The sequence below is a fragment of the Salvelinus alpinus genome, chromosome 33, assembly GCF_045679555.1.
Source record: "Salvelinus alpinus chromosome 33, SLU_Salpinus.1, whole genome shotgun sequence".
In the NCBI taxonomy this organism is placed as follows: Eukaryota; Metazoa; Chordata; class Actinopteri; order Salmoniformes; family Salmonidae; genus Salvelinus; species Salvelinus alpinus.
The window spans coordinates 22,327,572-22,351,622 of NC_092118.1; the positions used below are offsets into that span (position 1 = coordinate 22,327,572).

Below are 24,051 nucleotides of genomic sequence, written 5' to 3' on the forward strand. Positions count from 1 at the left end.
TAAGTGCCCGCCAGATGGCGTCAGTTCCCCAATCCATTTATACTGTATTCACATTAGGTAGCTGCCAGTTTCTTTAAGAATTTCCATGTGTCTCTCAAAGGTGTCTGGCTCATACATTTTATTATTTCACAATGACCCAACTTCAGAATGAATTGTGGTGGAACCGCAAGTCTCTTGAAATATGTAAAAAAAATATAAAAAAACGTTGATCTATCCTTTGATGCTATAGTTACAGTAGTGTGTGTGTGTGTGTGTGTGTGTGTGTGTGTGTGTGTGTGTGTGTGTGTGTGTGTGTGTGTGTGTGTGTGTGTGTGTGTGTGTGTGTGTGTGTGTGTGTGTGTGTGTGTGTGTGTGTGTGAGGGGAATCCAGCCCTCATCTGGTTTCCATAGCACCGCCCTCCGGAGGATAAGACAGTATTTTATGTAGGCTCCATGTAGACGTCATGCCTGATATAAAAACAAATATTGGGAAAGGTTGTAAAACTGAAAATGACTTACGTTTGTATGTCACCACGCATAGCCCTCATACTTTGTAAGGTTATGATTTCCAAATGCAATCAAACCCTCTAACCATCCTTTCTTATTCCAGCCTGAACCACTCCCTAAAACAGTCGATTACAGTGTAACAACAATAGCTTTCTGGACAGTAGGCTATATTGAGTATTGCTCTGGTGATCAGTTATGGGGATGCGGCGTGCACCACGCGCAGATAGTGTGCACGAGGCTGTCGCTGACCTTGGTGCTGAACAGCCAGAGGTTCTCGCGACGTCAGAAAAGCTGGCGCTCTCCACTGAGACGCGCGCGCCCAGCTCTGTGGTTTATAGAAGCAACTCCACACACCGCTAGTTCCCGCTTTTACTGGTTGTTTCTTGTTTTAAATTATATGGATATCACCGTAGACGCTTCTAACGTTTTTCTCTTTCGTTCGCTTTAGGAATTATCTGTTGATTTTCATTGGGATGGCATTGCATGCACTTGTACGTGAGGCGAACGATTAGTTTGTATGGGGAATGGGGAATCAGAGCTCATCTGATTTCTCTCATATGTAGGCGTTTTTACAGCGATCGACGCGTGATAGGCTACAGATCTTGTCTGTTTTACTTATCAAATAATCAGATACATCGCTTGCTCCACCGGTTTGTTCGGTCACATTGTACTGTAACATGAAGCTTAAACAATAGACATTTTTTTGAAAAACATCAAATTTGGATATGGAGTCCGTCAAGATGAGAGCCAAAGAGGGGATAAAGGAATTTGGGGCGAAGACCCTGGGGCAGATGTACAAGTAGGTGTTGAAATTCTGTTTTATATGCAGGCTAACCCATGTTTCAACATAGGGCTGGTTATGATTTCTGTATTTTCAAGTGATAGGCCTACAATATGGTGGTGTAATATGGTGGTGTAATGGTAGTAGACTACTGTACGTTCCTATCCTATGCCGAGAAGTGTGTTACTTTTATCTCAAACAGCTTGCAGTCATGGTCACGCCTCTAATAGACGTAGTGGGAAAATTATGCATAACCTCGTGAAAGCGCAGGAAGGACCTTGATGCATGTGGAAAAAGTCAACAATACATTAATGCATTAAACAGATAGCTGTGAAAAGCATTTGCCGTGAACTAGCCTAGTATGTATGCGATTAGATACAAATCCACGGAGTGTTATCTTCGTTTGCAATTGGCTTGTGACCGGGTCCCTGTAATATTTTAAATATTTTACTGAAACCCTCCAACAACTACAGGAGGTTATCTCTTTCATTATTTACCGGATGGGTATCGATTTATTGCTAGTAGCCTAAACGTCTAGCTGATTTGTCTTGCTAAGTGGCAAGGGCTTCATGCATCAAAGCTGGGACCGAGAGACTGAAAAACAGCTTCTATCTCAAGGCCATCAGACTGCTAAACAGCAATCACTAACTCAGAGAGGCTGCTGCCTACATTGAGACCCAATCACTGGCCGCTTTAATAAATTGATCACTAGTCACTTTAAACAATTCCACTTTAATCATGTTTACATATCTTAAATTACTCATATCACATGTATATAATGTATTTTAAACCGTCTATTGCACCTTGCCTTTGCCGCTCGGCCATCGCCCATCCATATACTTACATGTACATATTCTCATTAACCCCTTTAGATTTGTGTGTATTAGGTAGTTGTTAGATTACTTGTTAGATATTACTGCACTGTCGGAAGTAGAAGCACAAGCATTTCGCTACACTCGCATTAACATCTGCTAACCATGTGTATGTGACCAATAACATTTGACATCTATTCTGATGCTTGTAGTTGCAGCCTAATGTCAATCAATGTATTGTTGAAGCTCTAAATGAATCTATTTCGTTTTGGTTTGGATTTTTTTTCGATTCATTGTTGCTTCCTTCGATAGGCCTATTTGGATTCCAAGTCCCATTTTAAACTTAGGTTGTATGAAATAACAGTTGCATGTTGTTGCGTTAAAAATATGTATTTTTCGTTGGACATAACGAAATGATCACATTAATGTAGTTCATGTAAATTACACATAATAGTTTTGATATTCCAAATGTATATTCTAAACAGGAGTGCATAATTAGCTATCGTCAGTGTTATAGTACCGTTGTGAATAAGATAGAGAGTTCTTGTAATTTTTTCCTTAAGGCGATTTTACATCATTTTTTTAGGTATAGGCCTAATACTGTAACTGTAGCCTAAGCTTTATTTGTGCTTATTTTGGCAAACGAATTAATTGTGCATATGGCCAATAACGCATTTGAAACCGCAGGGTGAATGTTTGCCTGGAGAGATGAGCAACTGCCAAATCCGTGAATGCAAATGAGGGTGAAGGTGAGCGGTTGCTGCAATGCGGTGGAGGCATCTTCATTCGCTTCTTGCTCCAATCTACGATGCTTTTTTTGGCATTCGATGAGATTGAACCTGGTGCCGCTAACATACAGCGCTATTTTCTATTAATAGTTGCTCAATTACCTTGCTAAAGTAGACTTTTCGTTTAATGAAAAAAACTAAAACATTTTCTGGATCATGTTAGTTATCATGTTCTGAATCATGTTGGTTCTCATTCATCAAATAGCGCCCCCAGTCGTTGGGGCGAATACACTATCCTCATAAAACAGCGGATTGAATAGGCATAGATATTTAATGTAGACCTAGATAACCTAACAAAATGATGTTTCAGTACGCTATCCGAAGAAGATGGTTTTAAAATATAAATTAGTCTCCTTCCTTATTTTCAATAACTTTTACATTTTAAAGATTTTTATTGGACTTGATGCAGGCTATATTTTGAAGACTGTATAGGTCTAGCATTTAACTTAATTACGGGCCTGAATTTTTGCAACACTAAAATGCATTTATTATTCATAACATTCAAATATCAAACATAGGCTAATCCATTAATTTGAGGCTGATTTTCCGACGAAATTGGATGACTTTTTTATCTGGCTGTTTGAAGGGTGATGGAGAAGCGACAGGGAACTGGTGAAGTTATCGAATTAACAGAGGATGGCAGGCCCTCTGAGGCCCAGGAGAAGAAAGCACCCCTGTGCGACTGCACGTGTTTTGGGCTGCCCCGCCGATACATCATCGCCATCATGAGCGGTCTAGGCTTCTGTATCTCCTTCGGCATCCGATGCAATCTGGGCGTGGCCATCGTGGGAATGGTCAACAACAGCACGATTCACAAAGATGGGAAGATCATCATCACAGAGGTGTGTGTGGTGCACACTTTACTGACGTCAACATCATTTCACCGCCCTCCTGCTCCATAATTTGTCGTCCCTAAAAATAGTCCAGATGTTGGAGGTCTCCTAATCTTCTCACACTTGACTTGACCTTATATTGAAAATAAAAAATAAGAAAAGGCAGATACAGAACATTTCCCTTCATGTATTGGTTTCATAGCTAGATTAATTTTGTTCCATGCTTTTTCAGTGCAGCCATAATAGGTATGCCACAACCATAAACCATTGTATTCCACAATAACACAGCATTTAGCATGTGTGTCCTACACATCGTGTACCGTATATGATAGTAATGATTATAGCTCACATTTCTGCTACTCACTATATCCCTATTTCCTGTTATGATATGACACCTTAGGCTTTGGTTATTAAGGTTATTATACGGCTTTATACGTTTTGTGAATTATTGTATTGAATTATAATGGAATTATATATGTGAATGGGATTTATTACGATGTTCCATCGATTGTGTATTGTTTATTTTATTGTCTTTGTTTTTATTTCACTGGAAAGAAAGCAAAGTTCAACTGGGACCCAGAGACAGTCGGTATGATCCATGGTTCGTTTTTCTGGGGCTACATAGTGACGCAGATCCCGGGAGGGTACATATGCTCGAGACTGGCAGCTAACAGGTAGGCCTACATTCATTCATTATTTTTACAAAAGTTCGTATTCCTTCTCACAGTCTCAAATGCGATATATTCGTTATTATTCAATTGGTTACTAAAATGCATCACTATGAAATGAACGACCCTCAAGATTTTTTTTTAAATAGGTCCGATTTATTTTAGTCATCAAGAGATGTACCCAATATGTAAGATCCGAGCAACTGTGATGATGACGTAGATGTAGATTACTGAAGCCTGGATATATTATCGGTTTTCAACGTATTATTATCACACCTTTTTCCGTCAAAATAAATTATGTGATGAACGAATTTTCTAACAAAATCAACATTTTAATGATCTGAAAATGTTGCAGACACAATGGCATCCCACAAGGGTTTAATTGGACGTTGCAAATCTTTATGACAATTCGACCTTTATTGTAAATGAGAGGGAGGATTTGCAGGCTAGTATTGCGACCCAAGGTTTAACAGACAGTAGGCCTAGTAACCAGTGTGACTGCAATGGAGAAGGCCATTAATGGATAATTAATTTGGGAGGGAGCGACTCAGCCGCTGACGCTGGCAGGGCTATTGAGATTTGACGGTGTTGCTCCGGTCCACAGGGCTTTCTGCCACCTGTTAATGAGGTCTCCGGGGGGAGCCGTGTCTAATTTGCTGCATTCTGGGGGCATGGCTACCAGCCCGGTCCTCGTCGCCAAAGGCTTACTCACGCTCATATGCAAGGTGCACACTAAACATGGCTTATAAATAAGGTTTAGGCCTAGTTTAAATGAGGCATGAGCAGCATTTAAATATAGGATATTATAATAGGACATCTATGTTCAATTACTATATATTTTAGTGGGTCTTTGGTCCACTGTTCATAATAGTAGTGTCCATAATTGGTGATCGCAATTTATACCCTGAATATACATGAAGAAAAACAATCAATTTGGCATCATAATATGTTTTGTTTAGTATATACAATATTATTATTTGTTGAGCGGGCTATTTAAATATACACGATGTATTACATTTGTATAATGTAGTTTAATGTATAACATGTTTATTGTCTATATGCTTTCTTGATTGACATTGAGATTGTAATCGAATCAACCTGTCTCGTGCCAGAGAGTTACCTCAATCGGATTAGAGTTGCCGCGTGCGGGAGGGAGGGGCGGGGTCTCCGGGTGTTTACAAGACGTGACAAAAATAAAGAAAATAGCACGTTTCGTGTTATTCATTAGGGATTGCCTCCACTGGCTCAGCTGCGCTCAAACCAATGTCGTCTGCTGTCGGCACTCCCTGTCATCACGCTTTAATTTATTTCTCCAATTGAGTTATTGCTATCTGACGTAAATTGAGAAGTTAACGGTGCACTAGCCAATGCTTGACATGAAAAAATAAATTACAAGAAAATTATCTATATATTTATTTTGGACGTAAGATTGGCCATTTGATTAGAAGAAGAACAGCAGGCCGAATATAGGCCTTATAACCATTAGAAAATGGGATAGAGAAATTACATTGAATAGCCTATTTGAATAGGACTAACTCCATTTCGATAGTAAGCCAGTAAATGAGTGTGGAATGTGATATGTTCGATGGGTCCCTGCTGAATTTAGCCCGGATGGCCATAAAAAAAATCTGAGATTAATAAATTAAACATGAAGTCAATGAGAGGCCTAGGCCTAAACTATTTCTGTTTTATGCTTTGAAGAATAAATTGGCCAAGACATAAATACAGCTTAAATAAATCACTAGGCCTACTGGACACATTGTTTATCAAAATGATGTATAGGCCTACGACATACGATATATGCAAATGTGTATATTTCTGTTTCTTTTAGGGTTTTCGGTCTTGCCATTTTCCTTACCTCGACGCTCAATATGTTAATCCCCTCAGCGGCACGGACGCATTATGGACTGGTCATCTTTGTGAGAGTATTGCAAGGGCTGGTGGAGGTAAGGAGTTCTTTCATTCAAAAGTCTCATTTCTGGAGAGCTATTTTTTATATGCAAATTGTAATTAAGATTGAGTATGCTTATCCTGTCAATAGCACAGTTTTTGAAAACAGACAGTTTTCCTTTGTGGCATTTCGATTATGATTAGGCTACAGTATGTCAGAGGCAATGGAATAGAGACAGTACAACAGCCAGAATGCACCCTGGGGAAATGTGAGACTGTTGTATTGATCTGCAGCTGGGTATTTGTTGTGGGAGAGTCCCCTCCTTTGTCTGTTCTAAAAAATATGTTCTGCGTTTTTTACACAAAAATGAACTGTAGTTGTACAGGCTCTGGTCTTGTCCCATCTTGATTACTGTCCGGTAATATGGTCAAGTGCAGCAAAGAAAGACCTAGTAAGCTGCAGCTGGCTCAAAACAGAGCAGCACACCTTGCCCTTAACTGCACATGCCAGTCTTTCCTGGTTGACAGTTGATGAGAGATTAACTGATGATCAACAGATGAAAATTCCAGATTGTCTGCATAATCAAATAACATACAGCTCAGACATCCATACATACCCCACAGGACATGCCACCAGGGGTCTCTTCACAGTCCCCAAGTCCAAACGAATTGACGGCAAAGCACAGTATTATACAGAGCCATGATCGCATGGAACTCCCTTCCATCTCCAATTACTCAAGCAAACAGCAAAATTACCTTAAAAAAAATTATAAAACAACTTCTCATGGCACAATAGGGATGGTGAAATGACACACACACACACACACACACACACACACACACACACACACACACACACACACACACACACACACACACACACACACACACACACACACACACACACACACACACACACACACACACACACACACACACACTCTATCACACACACACACACACAATCTATACACTCTAACACACACAATCTATACACTCTAACACACGCAATCTATACACTCTAACACACACAATCTATACACTCTAACACACACAATCTACACACACATTATTCTTTAGTTGTATTGTTTATATATATTTATTTTTTAATTTGTGTGACTGTTCTTGTCTATCAGTGTATCAGTGTTTTCCCACTGGGCACAGATGGCAATTTAACATCGATTCCTTGTTGGTTCAATGTAATTTCATTGAAATGACGTGGAAACAAAGTTGATTCAACCAGTGTGTGCCCAGTGGGTTGTTACTTGACATGTTTTATGTTTTTGTGTGGGCCCCAGGAAGAATAGCTGCTGCTTCGGCAAAAGCTAATAGGGATCCGAATAAACCAATAAACCTGCTGAAACATATCTGCTCTGCTCTCTGGTAGTAACGCCACAGTTAGGAAAATGCTGGTCTAGCCAGAATCATATTCCCAAAGACAATGTGCTGATATATCAGCAGCTCATGAATCCACTGTCCAGTAGGCATAGTGAAACATGAGATGTTGGCAGCGGCTGCCTTGTACAGTAAAACATGATGCCATGTTGATACTGAAGGGCAGGCTACATTCACAGTGTCATAATAAAACATATCCAGCTAAACCGATCAGATGTGGAAAAAGTACTCAAATGTCATACTTGAGTAAAAGTAAAGATACCTTAATATTAAACGACTCAAGTAAAAAGTGAAAGTCACCCAGTAAAATTCTACTTGAGTAAAAGTATGTTTAGTGAGTCCACCAGATGTGAGACAGTAGGGATGACCAGGGACGTTCTCTTGATAAGTGTGTGAATTGAACCTTTTTCCTCTACTGCTAAGCATTCAAACTGCAACTAGTACTTTTGGGTGTCAGGCAAAATGTTTGGAGTAAAAAGTACATAATCTTCTTTATGAATGTAGAGAATTAAAAGTAAAAGTTGTCAAAAATATAAATAGTAAAGTAAAGTACAGATACCCCAAAAAACTACTTATGTAGTACTTTAAAGTATTTTTACTTAAGTACTTTACACCGATACACCATCCTGGCACCAGAGACAACCATTGAGAATCATTTTGAACACCATAGATGGAATTTTAGATTAATACTTTATTGTCCATTATCTTGCAGAGAATGGAAATGTGTATTTATTCTCACAAGTCTGACTCATTACTAACTACTTTCAATGCAATAATTCTCTTAAAATAATTGTCTATAGGCTGTGTTGGCTGTGAGTGATAGAAATAGGGTTCAAATGATTGTCTTGTGATAATGAAGGGTGTAATTCAATAACAACAGCACATCTATGTGTTTGGCATTGATGGCTGAGGTGAGACTGGACCAGTAGCTCCCATCTGGGCACACACTGGTTGAATCAATGTTGTTTCCACATCATTTCAATGAAATGACGTTGAACCAACGTAGAATAGACGTTGAATTGACGTCTGTGCCCAGTGGGTCCTTGATTTGAATGAGCCATCAGGTGACAAAGGCTAATCTGGTTATGTCTTGTTTTTGTCTCTGTAAGTAAAGGCTTCAGTGTTTTGGGTATATTCAGTAAGTAGAGCAATATTAATTAAGTTGGGAGTGGTACACATTCCATGAGCTTACAGGAGGACCTAAAAGTGATTCATATATAGTGATCTCAGATCAGTCCAGTGGATAGCTAGGATAAATCTCCTCCTAGCATGTCCATGCAGATTGCATTTTCAAATAGCACACTCTGTTCCAATTAGCAGCTAATGAACATTTAATGGCAGCAGCATTGTCAGTGTTATGAGAGGCTCATCAGTTAGCTCAGAGCACTGTGTCTCTTATTAACGTTAATCAAAAAGGCAATGAAGAGAGTATGTTGGTTTTTGTTTGTGATCATATTTGATTTACAACCATGGCAGCTCATATCTAGTAGTATCATCTCTTGTGATTGTCAGCTCAGTGCAGGCAAATCTATTATCAGTATGTCTTATGTTTACAATTTCTCCCATTATTCTGTGACAATCTGTTTGAAACCATCTATTTGAATAACACAGTTCCCTACATTTAGTCTTTAAAATGGTTGTGTGCAACCTCGTGTTTTAATTATTATTTTTTTATATGTATTAATCATTTGGGCCAAAATGGGGGGGGTATTTGAAGGACGTGAAGAAAGACTAGAAGACAAGGTTAAGATGACAAAAGAATGTTGCATTTTACCTAATGAATCCAATAACAGGTGGTACTGTAACACGTTACACTATATCTCAGCTAACCCGTTAAGGGCGATAGACTGTAACAAGGCTCAAGATTCAAGGCCTGCCCACTGGGCACACATTGGTTGAATCAATGTTGAAATGACATCTGTGCCCAGTGTGTGGTTATTTCATGTTCATAAATGTTTAATTTTACCTAATGAAACCCATAGCGGGTGGCAACTAACAAAAGGCTTTACAAGGATAAGAGATTACATGTTACCCCAGGAAAGGTAGCCTATCGGTTAGAGCATTGGGCCATTAACCGATTGGTCGCTGGTTCAAATACCCGAGCCGACAAGGTGTCAATGTGCCCTTGAGTCAGGCACTTAACCCTAATTTGCTCCAGGGGTGCCGTACTACTGGATGGCCCTGTAAAACTGTACCTATCAGGTATATGTGACAAATAAAACATACAGTACTAGTCAAAAGACACACCTACTCTTTCAAGGGTTTTTCTTTATTTGTACAATTTTCTACATTGTAGAATAATAGTGAAAACATCAAAACTAGGAAATAACACATATGGAATCATGTAGTAAACAAAAAAGTGTTCAACAAATCTAAATATATTTTAGATTTTAGATTCTTCAAAGTAGCCACCCTTTTCCTTGATGAGAGCTTTTCACACTCTTGGCATTCTCTCAACCAGCTTCATGAGGTAGTCACCTGGAATGCATTTCAATTAACAGGTGTGCCTTGTTAAAAGTGAATTTGTGGAATTTCTTTCCTTCTTAATGTGTTTAAGCCAATCAGTTGTGTTGTGACAAGGTAGGGGTGTTATATAGAAGATAGCCCTATTTGGTAAAAGACCAAGTCCATATTATGGCAAGAACAGCTCAAATAAGCAAAGAGAAATGACAGTCTATCATCACTATAAGACATGAAGGTCAGTCAATGGGGAAAATTTCAAGAACTTTGAAAGTTTCCTTGAGTGCATTCGCAAAAACCATCAAGCGCTATGATGAAACTGGCTCTCACAAGGACCTCCACAGGAAAGGAAGAGTTACCTCTGCTGCAGAGGATACATTCATTAGAGTTACCAGCCTCAGAAATTGCAGCTCAAATAAATGCTTCACAGAGTTCAAGTAACAGACTTGCTTGGGCCAAGAAACACGAGCAATGGACATTAGACCGGTGGAAATCTGTCCTTTGGTCTGATGAGTCCAAATGTACGATTTTTGGTTCCAACTTCTGTGCTTTGTGAGACGCAGAGTAGGTGAACGGATGATCTCTGCATGTTTAGTTCCCACCATGAAGCATTGAGGAGGAGGTGTGATGTTGTGGGGGTGCTTTGCTGGTGACACTGTGATTTATTTTTAAATTAAGGCACACTTCACCAGCATGGCTACCACAGAGTGAAGGAAAAGCAGCCCACAAGTGCTCAGCATATGTGGGAACTGGTTGAGAGAATGCCAAGAGTGTGCCAAGCTGTCATCAAAGCAAAGGGTGGCTACATTGAATAATCTCAAATATAACATCTATTTTGATTTGTTTAACACATTTTTGTTACTACATGATCAGATATGTGTTATTTCATAGTTTTGATGTCTTCACTACTATTCTACAATGTAGAAAATAGGAAAAATAAAGAAAACCCTTTGAATGAGTAGGTGTGTCCAAACTTTTGACTGGTACTGTATATTTAAAAAAAAATAAGAATATTTTTTAACCCATTGTGTGTGGTAACTGTAAAAAGTCTATACTTAGCTTTACCCCAGGATATCAATTATTAAGGGCGGTAACTATAGAAACAAGGTAGCTTTATTCACGTCAGGGGAATTCAGAGGAACACGGTTGCTATATTCACATCATGGGAAATTAGTGAAAAGTGTCAGCCTATTTGCAACGCACTTCCTTGTTATTGTATTTCCATTGTTGTGTGTTTCACCTGCATTCAGTAGTCTATGAATCACATGATTATGAAGGCATAAATGTATGAAAGCGTGTAGACTTATTTACAATGTATGTAGTTCTGTCTTGTGATGTACTTGTGTACATGTATTTTGTCATGTTTTATGTTTTGTGTGGACTCCAGGAAGAGTAGCTGCTGCTTTAGCAGTAGCTAATGGGGATCCTAATAAAATGCTAAATACTAAATGTTAAGCAGTGTTGCTAGAATCCATTGCTATTGCCACAAGGAGCAGGATGATCAGAATTGTCTGGCCATTTTATTCATTATATCTTAAGAATAATAGCAGCAGTATGATTTACTTTGAACCAGTTACCTACTCTTAGTTGCTCATGGTTCTGTGGTGTGTGTGACCTACCCAGGGAGTGACCTACCCAGCCTGCCATGGGATCTGGAGTAAGTGGGCTCCCCCTCTGGAGAGGAGTCGCCTGGCCACCACCTCCTTCTGTGGTAAATATTATTTTCAATAGTATCTTATCTGTCACACTATGGTAGTGAAGCAAGAGGTACAGTAGTTGTACTTCCTTTGTCTATTTAGATTTCCTTTTTCTTCTCTTCCTCCTCTTTACCATTTCCTCTTACAGGTTCCTATGCTGGTGCTGTCATAGCCATGCCTCTAGCAGGAATCCTGGTGCAGTACTCAGGCTGGTCCTCTGTGTTCTATCTCTATGGTAAGATAGAGTTCCATGGCGATGTTATAGCTTCTGAATGTAAAAAGCATGAGCTGATGCACACCCATCCTGAAGAAGGGCCGAAATGTTGGTTAGGTTTACCCACTAAATTGTTGGGAGCATATATAGAGTTTTCCACTTTCTTTCTATCTTTTTATATAGCTTCCAAATTAGTTTAAAAAAATTTTTTTTTTTTAAATCATCATCACATTCTAACCAACAACCTATTTGAAAAATGAGTATAGTACATCTTCTTCAGGACATTGTAAAGCTGGTTGCTGATGCTTTCAGACCTCCAGACCATTGATTTCTTCCCAATGTTTTGGTGTGTCTGTTCTCCAATAATTTCTAAAAGATCAGGCTGCCTGTTAAGAATGTAATGTTATTGTATAGGCCAATCTAAGCTTTTCACATGTTCACATACAACAATGACACAATTAAAACACATTTACAATAGGGTTTCTGTAGCTTTGCTGCTTGGTTCCCTAATGACTAGAAGATATACATAATCCACCACCCATATTTTATTTATCCTTTCTAACAATCCAAATATCATTGTGCAGGGTGCTTTGGGATCTTCTGGTATGCGTTCTGGATCCTTGTGTCGTATGAAAGTCCTGCTGTGCACCCTACCATCACCCAGGAGGAACGAGTCTACATAGAGGAGAGCATCGGGGAGAGTGCCAAGCTCATGGGCCCTGCTGAGGTGAGGGACAGGGCTTGAGGTTGGTTGAATAAAAGTTGTTTGAAAGGTTTCAAACAACTTTCACTCAACTAACCTCATGCCCTGCTTCTCTGTTTCAGTGAAATAATCCAAATCTGTGTGAAAGTTTGACAAAGTTTTTTAGTAGGCCATTACATTTTCTGAGTGATATTATGCCAGAGTTCTCAAAGTCTTCAAAGTCCACTTCTCCTCAAATCGATTCCTATGATATTAAATTGGGAGATGATGCTATGCCCCACTTCCTACTCAGGCTTGTTTTGATCTCTGCTCCCCTGAGGTCTCATGCATAAACTGTGAGTATGTCCAAAATATACCACAAAGTGTGCATGCGCCAAAAAAGTTCACATTTATAAAAAATATAACTTGAGACAATGTGCTAACCAATCCGTAAACTTTAGACCATGCGGATGCACATCTCACATCTCTGAAAATCTGTGTTAAATTTTTTTAATCTAACATATAGACATAGGAATCTTTTCCTATTTATTTTATTTTCATAACCATTGCAGAATAAATTCCTCACCTTTTCTTGCCATGACAGGTTCATATTCTTGAAGTAGCCATACAACAAATTACAATGCGCATCTCTCATTTAAGTGGACATTGTAGCCTAGTAAATATATAGGCTATATACAGCTGAAGTCGGAAGTTTACATACACCTTAGTCAAATACATTTAAACTCAGTTTTTCACAATTCCTGACATTTAATCCTAGTAAAAATTCCATGTCTTAGGTCAGTTAGGATCACCACTTTATTTTAAGAATATGTAATGTCAGAATAATAGTAGAGAGAATTATTTATTTCAGCTTTTATTTCTTTCATCACATTCCCAGTGGGTCAGAAGTTTACATACACTCACTTAGTATTTGGTAGCATTGCCTTTAAATTGGGTTCAACGTTTCAGGTAGCTTCCCACAATAAATTGGGTGGATTTTGTCCCATTCCTCCTGACAGAGCTGGTGTAACTGAGTCAGGTATGTAGGCCTCCTTGCCTGCACACACTTTTTTTAGTTCTGCCCACACATTTTCTATGGGATTGAGGTCAGGGCTTTGTGATGGCCACTCCAATACCTTGACTTTGTTGTCCTTAAGGCATTTTGCCACAACTTTGGAAGTATGCTTGGGGTCATTGTCCATTTGGAAGACCCATTTGCGACCAAGCTTTAACTTCCTGACTGATGTCTTGAGATGTTGCTTCAATATATCCACATCATTTTCCTTCGTAATGATGCCATCTATTTTGTGAAGTGCACCAGTCCCTCCTGCAGCAAAGCACACCCACAACATGATGCTGCCACACCCGTGCTTCATGGTTGGGATGGTGTTCTTTGCCTTGCAAGCATCCCCCTTTTTCCTCCAAATATAACGATGGTCATTATGGCCAAACAGTTCTATTTTTGTTTCATCAGACCAGAGGACATTTCTCCAAAAAGTATGATCTTTGTCCCCATGTGCAGTTGCAAACCGTAGTCTGGCTTTTTATGGCGGTTTTGGAGCAGTGGCTTCTTCCTTCCTGAGCGGCCTTTCAAGTTGCTGTTTCCTCCAGCATCTTCACAAGGTCCTTTGCTGTTGTTCTGAGATTGATTTGCACTTTTCGCACCAAAGTACATTCATCTCTAGGAGACAGAATGTGTCTCCTCCCTGAGCGGTATGACGGCTGCTTGGTCCCATGGTGTTTATACCTGCGTACTATTGTTTGTACAAATGAACATGGTACCTTCAGGTGTTTGGAAATTGCTCCGAAGGATGAACCAGACTTGTGGAGGTCTACAATTTCTTTTCTGAGGTCTTGGCTGATTTCTTTTGATTTTCCCATAATGTCAAGCAAAGAGGCACTGAGTTTGAAGGTAGGCCTTGAAATACATTCACAGGTACACCTCCAATTGACTCAAATGATGTCAATTAGCCTATCAGAAGCATCTAAAGCCATGACACAATTTTCTGGAATTTTCCAAGCTGTTTAAATGCACAGTCAATTTAGTGCATGTAAACTTCTGACCCACTGGAATTGTGATACAGTGAATTATAAGTGAAATAATCTGTCTGTAAACAATTGTTGGAAAAATTACTTGTGTCATGCACAAAGTAGATGTCCTAACCGACTTGCCAAAACTATAGTTTGTTAACAAGAAATTTGTGGAGTGGTTGAAAAACAAGTTTTAATGACTCCAACCTAAGTGTATGTAAACTTCCGACTTCAACTGCATATTTCAAGTTTTGCAATCCCATAGGCAGCACGGTTTATAATATATGGTAGAATTGAACAGGTAAACAGTTGATCTTTTACATTGAAGTAGGCCTATGTTGGTGACTGTAATACACAACATAGTCTCAGGGCAATCTCTGACACGCTGACACTCTATTTAGTATGGTATGTTACGTTACGTTAGCCTCCTGTGACCCGGAAAAAATTGTTTGGGGTCTAAAAATATGGTTATTTATATTTTGTTGTATGTGCAAAATTGTCCTCTGTACCGGTCATTAGGATGTAAATATTACAAAATTGATATTACAGTCAATGGGTAAAGTAGATGAAAAACATAGTTGCGGCATGTGGGTGTCCACTACAGAGCACATTTTTTATAAGCTCTTGTTTAGCTCTTATTTAATGTGAAAAAAATATTAAAAGTCCTGACAACTCACTATTCCTGAGAAATCCACTTACTAGAAACAATTTGAATATCAAACTCACAAAAATGATAATTTATAATTACACACACTTCTTTTAAAATTACCATAAAATGTGTACATTTTGAACGACATCCATTTTTTTTAAGAACCAGGAAGATAAAGTTGTCAAGGTCACACCCCCACATGTGATATCATTGAAAAGCCCATGATGTCCTCTCAAAGGGACAACAGGTCTTAATACAGTGGCTTGTATGGACTTAGAGATACGGACCAAGAACTGATGAATTGCTGGGTCTCAGGAGGTTAGGTGCATTATGAATAGAATAGCGGTCGTACAATATTCTATGAATTAGAGGATGTATAGTATCATACATCTTACCCAGTCGTACAATAGCATACGAATTGGATGACGTAACCTATCAGACATCTTGAATGACGTATAGTATTGTACGTCTTGATCTGAGACCAGGTTGCTTGTTGCACCATAATAACAAAGGAAAATTATGGAGAGAATTTATGTTGGCGGTTAGGGGAACTAATGACAAAAAGTTAGGAGAACTAAAACGACAAAGTTTACGTGAATTGATGTAGCTGGTTAGGGGAATTGGGTTAGGAGGGTTAGGAGAAGGGTTAGCTAAAATACAAGAGTTGTCCCTAATGCGATTTGAACATGCAACTTTTGGATTGCTAGTCTGTCGTGGATTAAGACGTCAGCATGCTTCAATTTGGCTGGTGCCTAGCCAAGCTTGGCCAAGTGAACCGATTGAGTGTGCTCACATACTACTTTAAAAGTCCTTCGTTTGAAAAACGAGAAAAAGCATCAGTAGTACTGTTTGGCCATTTGGAGATGCCATAGCCAGTATACGCTTCCTTAAAATAGTCCGAATTAATCTAAGATAACTCAAGAAATTGTCATTTATTTTCATAGTCGTGCAGTTTTGCATCGGACTAGGATGTTTGGTATTTTTTTGCATGAGGACGAGTCGTCTCTCGATGAATGACAGGCACTTCGGCTTTCAACTTTGGCTTGCCTGGAGAAAATGTTTTGTGTGCCCAAACAGCCGAAAAAACCCTTGCCAGTCCACAATGAAGAAAAAAGTCACAAAATGTCATCAAAATATATGCACAAACTGTTCCGAACTGTTTTGGCCCACCAATCCTCCCCGACCAACCTCCCTACTTTCGCTTATGTCCAAAGCAACTAGACCATTAGATACAGTACGTCTTGGAGGTGCTCAGAAATACGTAAAGTATATTCCATATGGCTCTGAGGCCAGGTTGATGTACTGCAATAGATGGGGGGTTTTCCGAGTAGACAATGTTTCAGAATTTGTAGGCAGACCATCGTAAATAGGATTGGGGAAAAGTCGATGCAAAACATTGTTGAATTCAAACTTTCTGCTGACAGGTCAACAACAATTTGCCATTGTTTTCTCTTTCAGAAACTGACACTTCTTTTGCCAGCTACAGCATAAATTACTGCAAAAGATGAAAAGATTCTGCCAACACAGTAGATAGACCGGTAGCTTATGTAAAATATTTGACAGAATGGGTAGCTACAGTATTGCTGTGTGATAGGAGTGTAACATCATAGCCTATTTCAACTCAGAGCCTATAGGAAGGCAGGACATAGAAACCCAATAATCTAATGATAAACTAAATATTGAACAACAATTCGTCTTTTGCATAGAAGTGTGGGCTGTAGCATTTAGCCTACTTTTAAATTGTTTCAAATATACAATAAATCTTGCAGAATGTGCAGACAGGCACTCTCTATAGGCTGCATTTATGTGTTTCTCGCTTTCTCACCGCTGCTATCCTTTCACCGGTAACTCATGTATTTTCCTCCCTTTTGCTCCATCATAGAAATTTAAGACCCCCTGGAAAAAGTTCTTCACCTCCATGCCTGTCTATGCAATCATCGTGGCCAACTTCTGCAGAAGCTGGACCTTCTACCTACTGCTTATCAGTCAGCCGGCCTACTTTGAGGAGGTGTTTGGGTTTGAGATAAGCAAGGTGAGACCAGTGGAGCATTCCCAGGATAGGGCACCAGCTTAGCCAAACAGGGTTGCTGGGGTATGGTACTCGAGGCCTAGGTGAGGGATGTGTGAAAATGTTGTGCTAGGCTCTAACTGACTTTAATACCTTTAAATACCTCTATGTGGATGTTGATTGCAACTGTTCCTGTCCTCAGGTTGGCATGGTGTCTGCCCTGCCCCACTTGGTGATGACAATCATTGTGCCCATTGGAGGGCAGTTGGCTGACTACCTACGCAGCAGGAACATCCTGTCTACCACTACAGTCAGGAAGATCATGAACTGTGGAGGTGAGAGAGCCCCTTCAGCACAATATGTACAATTATATTAAATGTGTTTGATAGAATAGTAATGCTTTTACACTATCTGTATGATCGTGATACAATGACTTTTTGGGACTGTAATTAAATTGCAATTGTGATGGCCCATAGCCCCTGGGTTACTGTAGCATCTGTGTGACTGTCTGTCTCTGCAGGGTTTGGCATGGAGGCTACGCTGCTGCTGGTGGTGGGATTTTCCCACACCAAAGGGGTGGCTATTTCCTTCCTGGTCCTTGCTGTGGGCTTCAGTGGATTTGCCATATCAGGTCAGTGCCTGTTAAACACATGGCATCAGAGAGTCTGCTAGTATAGATCACAGCTGCCTGTAGGATACTCCTCCCTTACTCTTTGTAGACAGAGAACAAATCTACCAACTACACCGTAGATTCTGTCTAGAATGGCCACTATTTATAGCATGAATCTTGCCATGGAGGCAGAACTGAGTGATTTCCTCTATATGAAAGATTGAAATTGGCTATATTGTAAAAATTCAAGAAAACACAACATAGCTTTTTGGTCTTAATTTAAGGTTAGGCATTAGGGTTAGCAGTGTGGTTAGGGTTATTTAAAATCAGATTTTATGATGTTGTGGCCTTGCCAGCTAGTGACGACTGCAGAGCTGCCTCCAGAACAAGATTAATGATGAAAACTCCAACTTGCCTATTTATCGTTCAACAGCCACCGATGTGGTCTAAAAAGGACTTGTAATCAGCAATATCCAGCTACAAAGGGAACAGGGTCGATTTCTCACATTTCTCAAACATCTATTCCAGCTGAAGCTTGTGGCCGCAAGGCAGACCTTGGTTTTCTACTACTCATTTTTCTTGGGCTTTCTCCTGGAGTATTTAATAATTCAGCACAAGTCCCACAGGAGCTGCCATACAGGCTGGCTGTGTGCAGCTACAGAGGACACTCAGTGTGGGGGAGGAGATTCGCTGGCTAGCTACTCCCTTTGCAACAAGATGGCTGCATGGGGCTTTGTTTTTCATCGCAATTTCATTTCCATTACATTTATATTATGTTTGGGTTATTTCAGTAGTTTTGATACATCCACGTACTAGTACTCCGTTAAGGGAGACGTGTTCTTCATTAAAGAAAAGGTAATTACTATTGGTGGTTTTTATTACCTACCAAGAGGTAATGGCTAGCCGACACCCACATAGCGGTTGTTTTGACGGTGTCTGAGGTGGAACTGCGTTAGAGCTGTCAAATCCATAAGCGGCTCCTTGCGTCAGCTTATTGCGGACACTGCCATTGGATGCAAATACGAAACCAACCGACTTCATAATCCAACTTTATAATTAGAAGTTCATGCAGCCGCGTTACAAGTTCAAACGCTCGAATGCGTGATGTTTTATTGTCTGATAGGCTATGAATCCCCCCATCCAAATTAACATTAAAACATGCATTAGCCTACACGTTCTATTGGCGTTTTGAACTTCTAACGCAGTGGGGATACTAAGGAAGGGAGTGGTTTGTGACACAAGAGCAGCCACTCACCTATTTGTTAGTTCATACCGCAGTTACACATCCAACAAAAGTCGCTATGCGGATGTCGGCCAACGTGGTCTGATTCGATCTGATTGAAACGAGGTCTAAGTTATAGTGAAATCAGTTAAACCACAATAACTATAACAACTTGTTTTTATTTAATCAAGTGCTAATCAATTGTTGTCTTAGAGATCTGTCTTATAGACAGTAACTTCACACTGAAAACCTTGTATTTCATTCTGAACGTTCTTTCCATCAGGATTCAACGTCAATCACTTAGACATTGCTCCACGCTATGCCAGTATCCTTATGGGCATATCCAACGGTGTGGGCACCCTGTCTGGCATGGTATGCCCATTGATCGTAGGTGCCATGACAAAAAACAAGGTAAGACATTCTGTTACCCTTGGAAAGTCCATAAAACATTATGGTTAAACGTAGATTCATTATCGGATAGAACTACAATTCTCTGTGACTTTGTATAAGACACTTTATATTCCATCTGTCCACATGAAGACTCGAGAAGAGTGGCAGTGGGTGTTCCTCATCGCTGCTCTGGTTCACTACGGGGGAGTCATCTTCTATGGCATCTTTGCCTCTGGAGAGAAGCAGCCGTGGGCCGACCCAGAGCTGACCAGCGATGAGAAGTGTGGCTTCATCGATGAGGATGAGCTGGCAGAGGAGACGGGCGACATCACCCAGAGTTACGGTGCCCTGGGCGGCGGTCCGGCCAAAACGTATGGTGCCACTACGCAGAACGGGGGCTGGGCTAACAGCTGGGATAAGAAGGAGGAGTTTGTCCAGGAAGAGGCAGAGGGAGGGCCGTATGGCTACAGGCAGGACCAGGACTACTCCTAGAGACAGCAGACTCACTGACCATCAAACGGTAGACTTATTTTGTATTGTTTACCAGTTTAGACGAAACAAGTCAAAAACCAAACAAAAAAGATAACAATCCTTGTTGTATGTTTGCACAAATTCAAATCATAATTTCAAAAGATAAAATTTGTTCAAAACATGATTTTATTGTACAAATAAAAATAATAATATAGAGATGTAGCACATCAAATTACCAGATCTATTTGTAAATGTAATATGCATATAAATTATAGATATATTTATTTGGAGTGCAATTGTGTGTAAGTGTGAACCATTTCCACCTCATCAATCTGAGCTTCTTCATTCTGGAGAAGCCTGTTATGTACGATCAGACAAGATTTAACTGGCTTCCTGGATCATCATGCCTAACTGGTTCTTATTACAACTCCTCATGAGCCAGCCATTGCCGTGTAAAAGAAACATGTCTCTGTAAAAAGGGGACTTAACCAGGAATGAGACTGTATGTCTTAGGTTGTACAGTATCTCTTCTGAATGCACTGAAAGTAGTGTCCTTTTAATGCATAATATAATTATCTTTTTTTATTATGTGTTTGTATAACTGTCTTTAACACAGAGGCATAAAGATACAATAATGTTTTGAAGAACGACATAACACTTTCGCCAGCTGATGTAAAAGTCTTAAGATGCATATGAAAGAAAAAATGACGAAGCGTTGCTCACGTGTTTACAGTGCCATTTTGAGAGCTTGGGACTATATGGTTCTATCTGCATTTTTTCCCAAAATGGAGTTAGTGACATAGCCTTGTTCTGTTCAATGTTCTCTACCTATATACCCCAATTCAAGTTGTTAAGTTCAAAAGAATGCAAGATAAAAATAGCGGACACCATTCAAACCAATGAGGATTCGGAACTTTCAAGCCAATTATCTGTAATGAACACGACAGAGAGCTGGTTTCAAGCGCAGGGTGCAGCAGGTGTTTATTGCAAAGGACCACAGGAGGAGGCAGGTAGCTGGGTCCAGGGACAGGCAGAAGGTCATACACAGGGGGTCCAAAAGGCAACAGTACAGGCAGGGAAAAGGCTAGTAACGTCATCCGGGAGATCAGGCAATAGGTTGATAACAGGAAATCCAATAGGCTAAGGTACAGGCAGGGAATATGCAAAATGCGTCCTTAGTGAGGCAGGCCAAAACTATCATACACGGGAGGATTACATTATGGGAAAACCAGCGCTCCCAATAGAAGTGTGTCACAAAACAAACAATACCTCACAATGATGGGGTGCAAAGAACTGAACTAAATAGTGTGTGATAATGACATACAGGTGTGTGAACAGGTGATCAGAATTCAGGTGATTGCGATCTGGAGAGTGAGCTGCGTTCAGGGGATCTATGTGTTTGAGAGTGTGAGCTGGAAAGTGGGCTGGAAAGTGAGCTGTGTTCAGGGGATCTATGTGTTTGAGAGTGTGAGTTGAAAGCAGACATTACATTATCTAAGAATCATCTTTTTGCAGATAGAACCTTATAGTCCCAAGCTCTCGATTTCATGCCTATAACAATGTTACATCTGTTGTTAAATGTTTATGATTGGAGGTTACAAACATTCATAACTCAGTTATGTAATTCTTATTATCATTATGTCAGTTTTATTGTCTGGTCAATTCAAGTCATTTCAAGGCATTTCAATGAGATTTGTTGTTGTTTAAAGGTAAATGTTTGTCTGAGGTGACTAAAGAAATAAAGCTATGATGTATAAGAGCACATGGACAATATAAAGAAATTCTGCCCGGCACTATCAAGGGCCTGTGCAATGCAGAGAAAGACCAGCCAGCCAATCCAGAAGTAGCCAATCAGTATATCTACTGTACAGACAGTCCGTCAGCAGGAGATATGTTTTGCTAATGAAAAGGGAACATTTCTAGACTGGGATAGTGATCCAGATAGACAATGTTGTTAAAGAAAACTATACCTTGCAGTCCAGGAGGACAAATAGCCAAGTTGGTGAGTGAGATTCATATTACATCTACTTGTAAAAACATTATAGCATTACTGAATTTTAAAAAACATGACAGTATAGCTGTTACTGCCTATGTAATGTATGTCACATTGAACGTTTACCATTCCTAAAAGAGTAGGTAGACAATCAAAAGAGCAGCAAGACATGATTTAGCCAGTGTGTATAGAGTGGGAATGACCAGTGTAGAGATACTGGGTTCCAGTCAATGATTTATATATACACTCGATGACTGACAGGGGCCTTGTTTAGAAGCCACCGTGCATCCATCTTGGCACTCCCGCACATTGTAAATAAATATTTTGGAAGCTATAGAAATGCATTTATTATTGTATACATTTGTTTTTGCCACGTTTATTCTATTACAGAACATTTAATGAATACTTTTAAATAATATTATGTGAGCTAACATTTGTTTTTTAAAGATATAAAAACATTTTCCTTAAAAGTATAATTTTTTGAAAGTTCTAACGTTACTGTCCCCAATACAACAACAAAAAATACTTAAATACATACAAATTTTGGCCTATAAACATTTAATAAAAATACTGTAGAATTCCATTCATTCCAGTGGACCACTGCTCCTACTGGGGAGTGCCAATATGGCTGACCGGTGGCTTCAAAGCCTCTCATTGGCCAATACATAGCATCAGCAATCCAGGGTTTATATACATCATTGGTTTCAGTAGCGTGTCAGGGACCTAAACCTGCTTTTCACTGTCTGTCTGTGGATACCTAAAGTCAGCACTTCACAATGTATTTATGGAAATGTATTTATGCATGGAACAAAGCCGTAGTCTAAATGTTTTAACTTTTTATTTCTTTCACAAAATGCATTTTGTCTCTCAAACTGTTACTAATGTGTCAATTTCTTTGCACAATTAACCAAAGGTAACGTGTCAAGCTGGGTTTGAACAGGAGGGCTATATACTAAGGGAATTGCTGGACATTGCAGTGAAGGCCTCTGTAGGCCTCTCCAGGTGGCGCTAACCATACTCAGTGTACAAAGCAATAAATCCATGGTAACAGTTGTAGTCAACCATTGAAAAATGTAAAACACTAGCATATGTAACTAGAGCATTTCTTTTACGTTTCAAGTCGTGTTTTTTGTGATATCAAATATAGAAAAGAACAAACACAAGTACTTGTAAATATAAAACCTATGTAGTTAGATTCCTCCACACAGCTCTTTGACATGCTGATAATGCAAGTAGTTTGTGGGGGGACTGCTCACCAGAAGAGAATGATAACCTGGGCCATTCCTGTGACATGGATGATGTCCTTCTCCATATCTCTATGGTTCCACCCCTGTTGGTGTCTGCACATCCGTTGTTGTTCTGTACAGTTTCCAGTTGTCGTTTTGGAGGGTTGTGCTATTGTTCAGTTTTTTCTCTCTCTCTCTCTAAACCCTGTTGGTTTGATTGATGTGTGTTCTGCCAGTGGCTGGACCCCTATTGCCCCCTTAACCATCTGTCTCTAACTACCTAAACCCCTTCCACTGTTGCAATATTCAATGACGTGAAGATTGTCTGTAAAGGTGATCTAACATTTACAAAAATGGCAGATGTATAACATGAAGTAACGGTACCTTCTTCCTGTTTTGTGCCTCTGAGTGAAGTTACAGTGTGATTCTATGGCTTATTTTGCTGTGTCAATGGAGAGATTTGTTGATGTCAAAATGAAATGCTCTATATATCCATTTTATAAAAAAACGAATGAACAAACATAACTTGTGTCTGTATTTGTGTGAACACATCCACAATCGTACAGCTCAGTCAGTGAAGTCTGTATAGGCAGATGAAGAAGCCTGGCTTTAAGTCCAACTGCGATATTTAGGATTCCAAAGGAAAAAGTGGCAAATGTGTCTGACTACTAACATTGGTACAATGGTCCTTCAGAGTTATATGCTTGCTCCAGAGCACCCTCTCTCCCAGAGAATTTGCTTTATG

General features: G+C 39.7%; 1 protein-coding gene across 3 annotated transcripts; it reads left to right on the forward strand.

The window, feature by feature from the left end:
- The first annotated feature begins 725 nt into the window (after positions 1-725).
- slc17a6b (solute carrier family 17 member 6b) lies at positions 726-23,831 on the forward strand. 3 transcript variants are annotated; one of them, XM_071380713.1, is made up of 13 exons: positions 726-1,285; positions 2,767-2,828; positions 3,454-3,709; positions 4,256-4,374; positions 6,200-6,314; positions 11,737-11,824; positions 11,959-12,045; positions 12,609-12,751; positions 17,269-17,418; positions 17,597-17,729; positions 17,915-18,025; positions 19,510-19,637; positions 19,767-23,831. In XM_071380713.1, exons 3-13 carry the CDS (start codon positions 3,458-3,460, stop codon positions 20,106-20,108), a joined length of 1,668 nt encoding a protein of 555 aa, XP_071236814.1. In that variant the 5' UTR covers positions 726-1,285; positions 2,767-2,828; positions 3,454-3,457; the 3' UTR covers positions 20,109-23,831. The 3 variants fall into 3 exon arrangements, 2 of the variants coding, with proteins under 2 accessions (XP_071236814.1, XP_071236813.1); XR_011672441.1 differs by lacking the exon at positions 2,767-2,828 and having other exon boundaries at positions 728-1,285; positions 19,767-21,153; positions 21,233-23,831; XM_071380712.1 differs by lacking the exon at positions 2,767-2,828 and having other exon boundaries at positions 728-1,285.
- Positions 23,832-24,051: the final 220 nt, after the last annotated feature.